Consider the following 12,607-nt stretch of genomic DNA (forward strand, 5'->3'; position numbering starts at 1 on the left):
TTCCCTTAGCACGAGGAGCTGACGGGCGGCCTCCTAAACATTGAGCAGTGGAAGTTTTCTCTGTAAACATGTCAAGGCTCAGCCGTGGCCTTCGTAAGTTATGGCCTGATACGGTAGCCATGGTTATGTTATAGCCTGATACTGAAATCCAAAAGGACTGGCAGTTTGGCGTCATTTTTTGGTTTTTACACCTCCTTGTGAGTTGTCATTAGTAGAGCTCATGGAAACAAGTTATTTCATTGGTTGAACTATTTTATACAACTCACGATTTGTTTTCTTTTGTGGCAAAAGACTGGCATTTTGACGTCATTTTTTGGTCAGTATCAGGCCATAACTTTACGAAGGCCACGCTGATACTGACCAAAAAATGACGTCAAAATGCCAGTCTTTTGCCTCAAAAGAAAACAATTCGTGAGTTGTATTCAATAGTTCAATCAATGAAATAACTTGTTTCCATGAGCTCTACTAACGACAACTCACTAGGCGGTGCAAAAACCAAATAATGACGTCAAACTGCCAGATCCTTTGGATTTCAGTATCAGGCTATAACATAAAGATTGCTCGACTCAGCCCGGGGCAAGCTTCGAATAATATTATGCTTCGTGAATGTCGCCGTTACAACAATAGATAGAATGGTCACAATGGCCTTGGTTATTGTTTTTGTTTGTTTGTTTGTTTTTTTTTTTTTTTGTTTTTTTTTTTGCCATTCGCGTTTATGAGTAATTCTCACTTTTAACTGTATAGATAGTATACGCTTGGCTAAGAAGTTCACAACATTGTCATCCGGAAGTATAACGTACCAACACACAAAACTATGTGTAACCATGAACTTTTATAGTCTGGATACAGTTAAGTGAGAATTACTCATAAACGCGGATGGCAAAATAAAAAACCAAACAAAAACAAAACAAAACAAAACAATAACAATAAAGCTTCATGGTTACACAAAGTTTTGTGTATTGGTCCGTTATACTTCCGGACGGCAGTGTTGTGAGCTTCTTAACCAAGCGCATACTATCTATAGAAAGAACAAAGTTGACGTTACTCAGGGCTTTGTTATTGTTTTTGTCATCCGCAAAAAGTGAGTAATTCTCACTAAACTGTATTATCGAGACTATAAAAGTTCATGGTTACACAGAGTTCTGTGTGTTGTGTGTTGGTCCGTTATACTTCCGGATGGCAATGTTGTGAGTTTCTTAGCCAAGCGAACACTATCTATAGATAGTTTGAAGATGACGTCACTCAGGTCTTTGTTATTGTTTTTTGCCATCCGCGTTTATGAGTAATGCTCAGAACTGTATTAGCCTGACTATAAACGTTCATGGATACACACAGTTTTGTGTGTTGGTCCGTTATACTTCCGGATGGCAATGTTATGAGCTTCTTAGCCAAGCGCATACTATCTATAGATAGAATGCTCTTGGCCAAGGAGTTCACAACATTGCCATCCGGAAGTATAACGGACCAACACACAAACTCTGTGTAACCATGAAATTTTATAGTCTGGTTAATACAATTTAGTGAGAACAACTCACAAACGCGGATGGCAAAAACAATAACAAAGGCCCGAGTGACGTCATCTTCGAACTATCTATAGATAGTTTACAAGGAAAAAAAAATATCATCTCACAAAAACAATAACTATGCATTTGACTGTTTCCCTCCCAGTCAGGACTCCGGCTCGGGTCAGGACAAAACCAAGTATGTAATCTCTTTCCAAGACAAAGGCAAAAAAGTAAGTTGGAAAGCAGATAAAGGGGGGAGAGAAGACACGGTATGTACCTCCCTGCCCACTCTTGGAGGCCAGGAACCCCACCCAGGCAGTCGTCATAAAGTAAACAATGACTGTGATTGGGAAACATAGCAAACTTCACAGTTTTTACCATCGACGGTATGTGTCTTAGTAAAATACCCACTGTTCTACCGTTTGATCAATAGATAGTATGCGCTTGGCTAAGAAGATCACAACCTTGCCATCCGGAGGTATAACGGACCAACACACAAAACTTGTGGTACCATGAACGTTTATAGTCTGGTTTATACAGTTAAATGAGAATTACTCACAAACGCGGATGGCAAAAAACAATAACAAAGATCCGAGTGACGTCAACTTTGAACTATCAATACAGAAATCTGTCGTATGTAAACTTTAACATTTATAATATGATCGAGAAAATCGTGTGATAACTAGTCACCCATTTGGCGGTATGAAAACAACAACAACGATCAGAGAAAGGTTGAATTCACTCAGTTTATTGTTTTTAAACAACCGACTTTGTTTGTCCGTGTGAAGCTGTGTCACAAATTTCATTTGATTGTTCAACAATCTACTGGTAAATGGGAGCGATCTTTTTTTTTCATGTTTTCGTCCAACAAAGTCATCAATCACATGATTTGTTGCTGTCCAACAATTGGATATTTCTTCAGAAATGTAAACACGCTGCTTTGTTTATGAAAGTTGTAAGCATACCCATGTGTCAAACTGAACAAAATGATCGATCGTGATGATAGATATTTCAAAATCTGTGAACACTTTTCACTATGTGGGTCACTTCGAGCGCATATTCCAATGTGACCAACGACCTCGAGCACATGGAAATGTAATTTAAATAGTTCGAAGATGACGTCACTCGGGCCTTTGTTATTGTTTTTGCCATCCGCGTTTGTGAGTTGTTCTCACTAAATTGTATTAACCAGACTATAAAAGTTCATGGTTACACAGAGTTTGTGTGTAGGTCCGTTATACTTCCGGATGGCAATGTTGTGAACTCCTTGGCCAAGCGCATTCTATCTATCGATCGTGCCCATTGTCTTAGGCATGCACATTAAATTCAACATCGACCGTCAAATGTTATTTCCGCACTGCTATTGAACGTTTCTCTTGTTTTCGCGGAAGTGCCAAAACATAAATAATAGTTTCATGCTTATGTCCACATTTTTTGGAATCAATTCTTTCACATCACAATACCGTTTGGGTAGACCGAATCAGAAATCATGCCGGAGAAGACAGCCTCCCTTTACTCAGAAAAGCGAACTTCAAGATTTAAGTACTGAACTAACTTAAGTATTCACGCAATTGTTAATTAACACGTCAACAGAATTTTATTCTATTTCATATTATTATAAATATTATTATTATTATTATTATTATTATTATTATTATTATTATTATTATTATTATTATTATTATTATTATTATTATTATTATTATTATTATTATTATTATATTAATTATTATTATTATTATTATTATTATTATTATTATTATTATTATTATTATTATTATTATTATTATCATTATTATTATTATCATTATTATTATTATTATTATTATCATCATCATCATCATCATCATCATCATTATTATTATTATTATTATTATTATTATTATTATTATTATTATTATTATTATTATTACTTTGCAAAGTCCCAGGTTTGAGATGGTTTTTTTTAAGATGAGGGTCATATACATCGATCGATATTTGAAGGACGAGTTTTCTGACCAAATTTTTAATATGGGTTTGTCTTGATACGGCAGTATTGAATCAGCGGGATAAACCAAATACTGAAATATGACCTACACGTCTCATTTATGAAACTCGTTCGAATAAAAGCACTCTGTTGATATATATATATATATATATATATATATATATATATATATATATATATATATATATATATATATATATATATATATATATATATATATATATATGAGTGTTGGTGGGTACTTGTAGGTACGAAAGTGCTCGATAATGATAGAGCTAATATAGAATGCAAATTTTCACTCATATTTTTGTGGCCGAGACGACTGTTGTCATGTTGTGAGTGGTGTGTTTGCTACCGGTGCCGAGAGTGCTCAACTGTTTGGAGCTTGGTATTTATGAGTGTTGGTGGGTACTTATTGTCGTCTCGGCCGTGAAAATTTGCATTCTATATATATATATATATATATATATATATATATATATATATATATATATTATTTCTCTGGCTGCTCGAGACTCAAATTTCGTAAAAGTTAACTGCTATCATCATCATCGTCATCATTATTATCGTTATTATGATTATTATTATTATTATTATTATTATTATTATTATTATTATTATTATTATTATTATTATTATTAATATTATTATTATTATTATTATTATCATTATTATTATTATTATTATTATTATTATTATTATTATTATTATTATTATTATTATTATTATTATTATTATTATTACTATTATTATCATTATTTATTTATTTACTTATTTATTTATTATTATTTTTTTGGCAACGAGATAAGGCCATAATTTAGTCATCGGTGTGTTTTTTTCCATTCCAACCAGCAAGTCTTAGTTTTCTCAACTATTTTGAAAGAAAAATGTTCAATGGTGTTATATTATGGTGTATCTTAAAATAGATTTTGAAATAATAATAATAATAATAATAATAATAATAATAATAATAATAATAATAATAATAATAATAATAATAATAATAATAATAATAATAATAATAATAATAATAATAATGATAATAATAATAATGATAATAATAATGATAATAATAATAATAATAATAATAATAATAATAATAATAATAATAATAATAATAATAATAATATGATGATGATGATGATGATGATGATGATAATAATAATAATAATAATAATAATAATAATAATAATAATAATAATAATAATAATAATAATAATAATAATGATGAATGATGATGATGATGATGATGATGATGATGATGATGATGATGATGATGATAATAATGATGATATTAATAACAATAGTAAATAAAAACACACTCGATCAAATAGATATTGTATAAGTTACATTATTTTTTATTTCTAAACGTCATCCTCCTCATTCTCATTTCACTCTTCTTTCTGTTCAAAGACATCAAATGTGTGTGTGAGTGTGTGTGTGTGTGTGTGTGTGTATGCGTGTATGTGTGTGTGTGTTTGTTTATTCATATGTCGGAGTGTTTGACTCACAACACGCTGCCTAGATGGTGCGGCTATGTGGTCTTGTGGTACGACACTCGCTTTCGGATCGGAAGGTCCTTGGTTTGAGTCTCGCTCGGCGCATAGTTGAGTCCTCGGAAAACGCTCTTTACTCACATTCTCACACCGTACTCAGGTGTAAAATGAGTACCTGGCCGTTAACAGCGTTGTCTCAGTCCGAAAAAATATTGTAATATCGCCTAACAGGCGTCATGTCCCGTCCTAAATGTTAAGTGTTGCTGTTGGTCAGGGACCTTTTTTAAAGCGCTATGAGCACGTTTAGTGGATATTGCGCTATACAAAAACTCAAGTCTTTTCTTGTGTGTGTGTGTGTGTGTGTGTGTGTGTGTGTGTGTGTGGGCTTTAACCAAATGAAATCCAGTTCTTCTTATATCCACATAGCTTTCGCGTTCCATTCAACTCTAAAATCCAAGACAGGCGCATCGCCTACACATACGAGGCCATCGAGGAAGCGTATCCCTTGACTCCGAGACAACAAGTCTCTCCGACGAAAATCATATGGCCCAAAAGAGTGTGTAACTATTTGATAAGGTAAATTGGATTCAGTAGTCTGATGTCACGCCGCCCGGCAACGGCGGCCATCTTGGTTCTAAACAAAGAAAATCATTACTTTTTATTCTTTATGCTGGCTAGAACTTTTCATATGCCTTGTGATCAGAATGTGTAAAAGTCAAAACATGATCAAATTCATGTTGGTTGTTTTTCCCCTCTGGATACGCTTTTATGCTCGCCGGAGAAATATTTCATAAGGGCGTCCGCCATTGTTCCGAAAGTTTAGAGCCAGTTACTAAGTTACCATACGTCATTACGAGGGAAGTGACATTACGACTGTTGAAGAGTATTATCTCTTTATTCTAATCATCCGTAAAGGGACAATGGGCATGATCTATAGATAGTTCGAAGTTGACGTCACTCAGGCCTTTGTTATTGTTTTTTGCCATCCGCGTTGATGAGTAATTCTCACTAAACTGTATTAACCAGACTATAAACGATCATGGTTACACACGGTTTTGTGTGCTGGCCAGTTACACTTCCGGATGGCAATGTTGTGAACTTTTTAGCCAAGCGCATACTATCTATAGATAGTATGCAGATGACGTCACTCAGGCCTTTGTTATTGTTTTTGCCATCCGCGTTTGTGAGTTGTTCTCACTAAACTATATTAACCAAACTATAAAAGTTCATGGTTACAGAGAGTTTGTGTGTTGGTCCGTTATACTTCCGGATGGCAATGTTGTGAATTCCTTGGCCAAGCGCATTCTATCTATATTAAATTTCCATGTGCTCGAAGTCATTGGTCACATTCGACTATGTGCTCAAAATGACCCACATAGTGAAACGTGTTCACAGTTTGAGAAATATCCAACATCACAATTGGTCATTTTGCTCAGCATGACTCATTGGTATGTTTACAACTTTCATAAACAAAGCAGCGTGTTTCCACTTATTGAGAAATGTCCAATCGTTGGACAGCAACAAATCATGTGATCGATGACTAGGTTGGATGGAAACATGAATATAGATAGTATGCGCTTGGCTAAGAAGCTCATAACATTGCCATCCGGAAGTATAACGGATCAACACACAAAACTGTGTTTTCCGTGAACGTTTATAGTCGGGTTTAAACAGTTCAGTGAGCATTACTCATAAACGCGGATGGCAAAAAACAATAACAAATACCTGAGTGACGTCATCTTCGAACTATCTTTAGATCGCTCCTATTATCCTTTCCGGGTGCATTCGAGTTTGTATTGTTTTGGGGTTTTTTTTTCTGTTCCCCTCCCCTGCCCTGCCCTGCCGACCAAACTGTGATTGGGGTAGCCGGGTCTATTATATCTGGTCCAAAGTACCTCGCAATAAACTCGTGTTCAATCCAAAGGGTAGCAGGTAATAATTGCTACTGTCGGTTTCACGGTACATAAACTGGGATAAACTCCAGCTCCATGGGTCTTATGGCTCTGAATCAAGGCTACCACACACTCAGGCAGCTTCCCTCGCGTATTGCTGACTGCCGTATAGGCCATCCGGTATTGCGTGTTCATTACGTGGCTGTATGTGTGTGTGTAGCGCGAGATTCAATATGCTATTCATTCAACAGTTCCATGCTTATCGTGTTGCGTCTGTTTGTTTTAAACAATTAAAGTTTAATTCATGGATTACCATCATAGATGTGGATTGTAATATTGTGTTCAAGTACAAGTCTTCAAACCACTTCGGATTAGTTCTACATTAATACTTTGTTCGATGTATTTATTAATTGTAAACAGGAATAATGGCATTGTGATTCGTTCGCTTGTTTCACTAGGCCAAGGCATTCTTTATGAACAGTAATGGCGTGGTGCTTATGATTATGTGTCGGTTCAAGATTTGATTGACCAGTGTGTTGCTTTGTTTCAGTTTTAAATTGGTTCTCTCGTATAAATTATTGGACATACATCGAATTATTTGTTTTTAAAAAGTTTTAAATAACTAATAATAACAAATCTACTTTTCAAGTCATGGCTATTCAGATATATTTCTTTATCCTCATCTATATCCTTATCCAGACTTGGGGATGATGTCTAGTGATAGAAGTAATATAATAGTATAAGATATTACAATATCTTAACAGCTTGTGGATCATTGTTTAATAAATTCTTTCATTGAAATGTACTGAGTGCCGGATTCAAGCGCAGATTATACTTAGTAGTACTAGTACACGAAGAGAAGGAAAGTGAGAGAGGAAGAGAGATGGAGAGAAGGGGGGGGGGGGTGGCATGCTTAGTCATATTCAGTGTTACCAAAACTTCGGTCTGGAGCAAAAAATTCCGGGTTACAGGCAACCTCCCTCAAATTCCGGTGAGGTCAATTTGTTCCAAGGATACCCCCCCCCCCCCCTCCTTTCCGACCACCTCATCATCGCTTCCACTACTACTACAACCACCATCACCATATCATCAATACCACAACTACTACAACCACCACCACTACATCATCATCACTACCTTTACTACTACAACCACCAAAACCACATCATTATCATTGCCACTACACCACCACCGGATTATCATCACTACCAGTACTACTACAGCCATCACTGCCACCACTATTACAACAACCACCACCACTTCTGCAACCACTACCACCACATCATCATCACTACCTCTACTTCTACAACCACCACTACCTCATCATCACAACCACTACTACTAGAGCCACCAACAACACATCATTATCACTACCACAACTACACCACCACCAGCATATCATCATCACTACTACTACTACTACTACAACCACCACCACTACATCATCATCACTACTACTACAACCACGAACACCACCACCTTTATCATCGTCACCACTACTACTACTACAACCACCACATCATCACTACCACCACTACTACAAGCGCCACCACAACCTCCACATCATCATCATTTCTACCACTACTAATACAACCACCACCATGACATCGTCATTACCACTTCTAATGCGCCACTACCACCGCATCATCATCACTATCACTACTACAACTACAAACACCACCACATCATACCAGCACTACTACTACTACTACTACTACTACTACTACTACTACTACTACTACTACTATTACTACTACTACTACTACTACTACTACTACTACTACTACTACTGCTGCTACTACTACTACTACTACTACTACTACTACTACTACTACTACCACCATCGCCACCACATCATCATCACTACCACCACTACTACAACCACCACCATATCATCATCATCATCACTACTACTACAAGCACCATCATCACCTCATCATCACTACCACTACTACTACCCATCACCACCGCATCATCATCACTACCACTGCTACTACAATCACCACCACCACATTATCATAATTATCACAACTTCTACAAACACCGCCACTACATCATCATCACTATTACTACTACTACTACAACCACCACCACATCATCATTACGACCACAACTACTACAACCACCACCACCACATCACCATCGTTACCACTACTACTATAACCACCATCACATCTTCATCACTACCACTACTACTACAACCACCAACACCACATCATTATCACTACCACAACTACTACAGCACCACCATATCATCATCACTACAACTACTACTACAACCACCACCACTACATCATCATCACTACTACTACAACCACCAACACCACCACCACATCATCGTCACCACTACTACTACAACCACCACATCATCACTACCACCACTACTACAAGCGCCACCACAACCTCCACATCATCATCATTACTACCACTACTAATACAACCACCACCACGACATCATCATTACCACTTCTACTGCAGCCACTACCACCACATCATCATCACTACCACTACTACAACTACAACCACCATCACATCATACCAGCACTTCTACTACTACTACTACTACTACTACTACTACTACTACTACTACTACTACTACTACTACTACTACCACTACTACTACTACTACTACTACTACTACTACTACTACTACTACTACTACTACTACCACATCATCATCACTACCACCACTACTACAACCACCACCACATCATCATTATCATCATCACTACTCCTACTACAAGTACAATCATCACCTCATCATCACTACCACTACTACTACCCATCACCACCACATCATCATCACTACCACTGCTATTACAACCACCACCACCACATCATCATCACGACCACAACTACTACAACCACCACCACCACATCATCATCGTTACCACTACTACTATAACCACCACCATCACATCTTCATCACTACCACTACTACTACAACCACCAACACCACATCATTATCACTACCACAACTACTACACCACCACCATATCATCATGATTACAACTACTACTAATACTACAACCACCACATCATCATTACTACCACTGCTACTACAACCAGCACCACACCATCATCACGACCACCACTACTACAACCAACAACCACCACATCATCATCGTTACCACTACTACTACAACCACCACCACCACATCATCATCATTACCACTACTACTACAACCACCTCCACCACATCTTCATCACTACCACTAGTACTACAACCACCACGACATCATCTCTCTCTCTCTCTCTCTCTCTCTCTCTCTCTCTCTGTGTGTGTGTCTATCTATCTGTGCGCACGTGTGTGTGTGTGCGTGTCTGTACGTCTGCCTCGATCTCTTCCATCTATCTATATTCCTCACCTCTCTTTTACTTTACTTCTCTTAGAAGACTTGACATTCTTAACATAATACGTTGCGAAACTAAGTACAAAGGCATTGTGCACTCTCTTATAGACCACCTACCCCCCCCCCCCCCAACCCCAACACACAGACCATAATTAATTAATGCAGTTGCATCTAACACAATGCCGGGATTACGGTGATCCATGCTTGTAAATTTGATGTGTAGCTGCGTGTGGGCCGTGCAAAGCAATGGCCTACACACTCGGCTGTGGCGAGCGGGTGAATCTGCCCGGTGTGAGTGCCCTGCTCTGAATACAACAAATCAAATCGTTGTCTCCTGACCAAGGCTAGAGACCGAAATGTCATCCATTTGCCCAGTTCTTTCCTGAGCCAAAACCGTAGCCATCGTTAACTTATAGATAGTTCGGAGATGACGTCACTCAGGTCTTTGTTATTGTTTTTTGCCATCCGCATTTATGAGTATTAACCTGACTAATAAACGTTCATGGATACACACAGTTTTGTGTTTTGGTCCGTTATACTTCCGGATGGCAATGTTATGAGCTTCTTTGCCAAGCGCATACTATCAAAAGCCTGACACTGACCAAAAAAAAAAAATGACGTCAAAATGCTAGTCTTTGGCCACAAAAGACAACAAATCGTGAGTTGTATTCAATAGTTCAACCAATGAAATGACTTGCTTCCATGAGCACCAAAGAGTGTGTAGGGTAACGTAGTTACCAAGAGCTCTCGCTTCTCTTAACCGCAATGCTATTATCGCGTGCCAGGCGAGACAGCGAGGTGGGTGTGCTCCGCGTGTATCAAGCGCGCAAGGCTTACTGATACAATGAAGAAAATACGAGTAGAAGACGGAAGATGCGTGGCTTCACCAAAAGCGGGAAGTGAGAGCTCTTGGTAACATAACAATCTTTACCTACACGCTCTTTGACACTCCTAACGACAACTCACTCGTCGGTGCAAAAACCAAATAATGACGTCAAAATGCCAGTCTTTTTGGGTTTCAGTGTCAGGCTATAACTTTACGATAGCTACGCCAAAAATCCCTATAGATAGTATGCGCTTGGCTAAGAAGCTCATAACATTGCCATCCGGAAGTATAAAGGACCAACACACAAAACTATGTGTCACCATGAACTTTATAGTCTGGTTAATACACTATAGTGAGAATCACTCACAAACGTGGATGGCAAAATATAATAACAAAGGCTTGAGTGACGTCAACTGCATACTATCTATTCTCTCCCCCTCCCCTCCCCTCCACCACCCTCCATCACCACTGCCCCCGTCTTATCTTAATGTGACATTTAACTTGACATCTCTAAGACCTGGGTGGGGTTCCTGGCCTCCCATATTGGGCAGGGAGGCACTTATTGTGTCTTCTATCCCCCTATATTTAAATTTGTTTTCCAATTGCTTTCTGTCTTTGTCTTGGAATGAGAGTGTGATAGTGTGCTCTTGGAATCTGTTCCCTATTTGAACCATTCCCATTTGTCTTATTCTCGTGTGCTTTTGATAAATTCTGTCTTTCTTTTTACTGGCGATGAAATGAATTTAGTGTATTCCATTGATATTGGATAAAGTCACCTGGGTGGGGTTCCTGATCTCCCACAGTGGGCAGGGAGGTACTAATTGTCTCTTCTATCCCCCTATACATCTGTTTTCCATTGGCTTTCTGTCTTTGTCTTGGAATGAGATTACTTGGTTTTGCCCTGGCCTGGTCATAGTGCTTGGCTGAGAGGGAAACAGTCTTACTTACTTACTTACTTATCCGAACCAGCGACCACATGAGCTCTAGCCCTTCGGTCTTGTGCCATGACGTAAAAGTTAGACGTCTTTTGTAGTTGTTCCAGGTGACTATAAAGTGTGTGAGGGAAACAGTCAAATGCATAGTTATTGTTTTGGGAGATGATATTTTTTTTCCTTGTTAATCATCTATCTGTTATGTTTATTATTTTGAATGTATAATGTAAGCATTTGATTGTATTCCTCTTAGTGGGATCTTGTGCTGGTGTAAGGGTGAGACCATTAGGTGATCTCAAACTAAGTGCATTGATTGTGTGCTTTTGGAATCTACATCTGTTCCCTATTTGAACCACTCCCCTTTGACTTACTTTTTTTTTCCTGAAGTCCTTTTTTTATTGTACATCTAGATTCTTTTCACTATCCCATTTTCTTTTCCTTTTTTACTGGCGCTGATATGACCTAAATGCGTTACAAGCGCCGTAAAACCCTTTTTAAAAAAATAAAAAAATAAAAATAAACAACAACAACAACAAACGACATTTCTAATACAATGCATACTTACCTAAATATTGTTATGTTTTGTTTTGTTTTTGTTTTTGTTTTTTTTTGGGGG

The 12,607-nt window shown here is 37.7% G+C and overlaps 1 protein-coding gene across 1 annotated transcript in view; it reads left to right on the top strand.

The window, feature by feature from the left end:
- Positions 1 to 1,841: 1,841 nt before the first annotated feature.
- Positions 1,842 to 12,607, top strand: part of LOC144977954 (sulfate transporter-like) — a 19,107-nt gene continuing 8,341 nt past the window's right edge. The window contains exons 1-2 of the mRNA XM_078923363.1: positions 1,842 to 1,891; positions 5,415 to 5,564. Coding sequence (XP_078779489.1) covers positions 1,842 to 1,891; positions 5,415 to 5,564 — 200 coding nt within the window. The remainder of the gene's footprint in view (positions 1,892 to 5,414; positions 5,565 to 12,607) is intronic.

The sequence above is a fragment of the Berghia stephanieae genome, chromosome 8, assembly GCF_034508935.2.
Source record: "Berghia stephanieae isolate SIO BIC M18660-M18661 chromosome 8, UCSD_Bste_1.3, whole genome shotgun sequence".
Classification (NCBI taxonomy): Eukaryota; Metazoa; Mollusca; class Gastropoda; order Nudibranchia; family Aeolidiidae; genus Berghia; species Berghia stephanieae.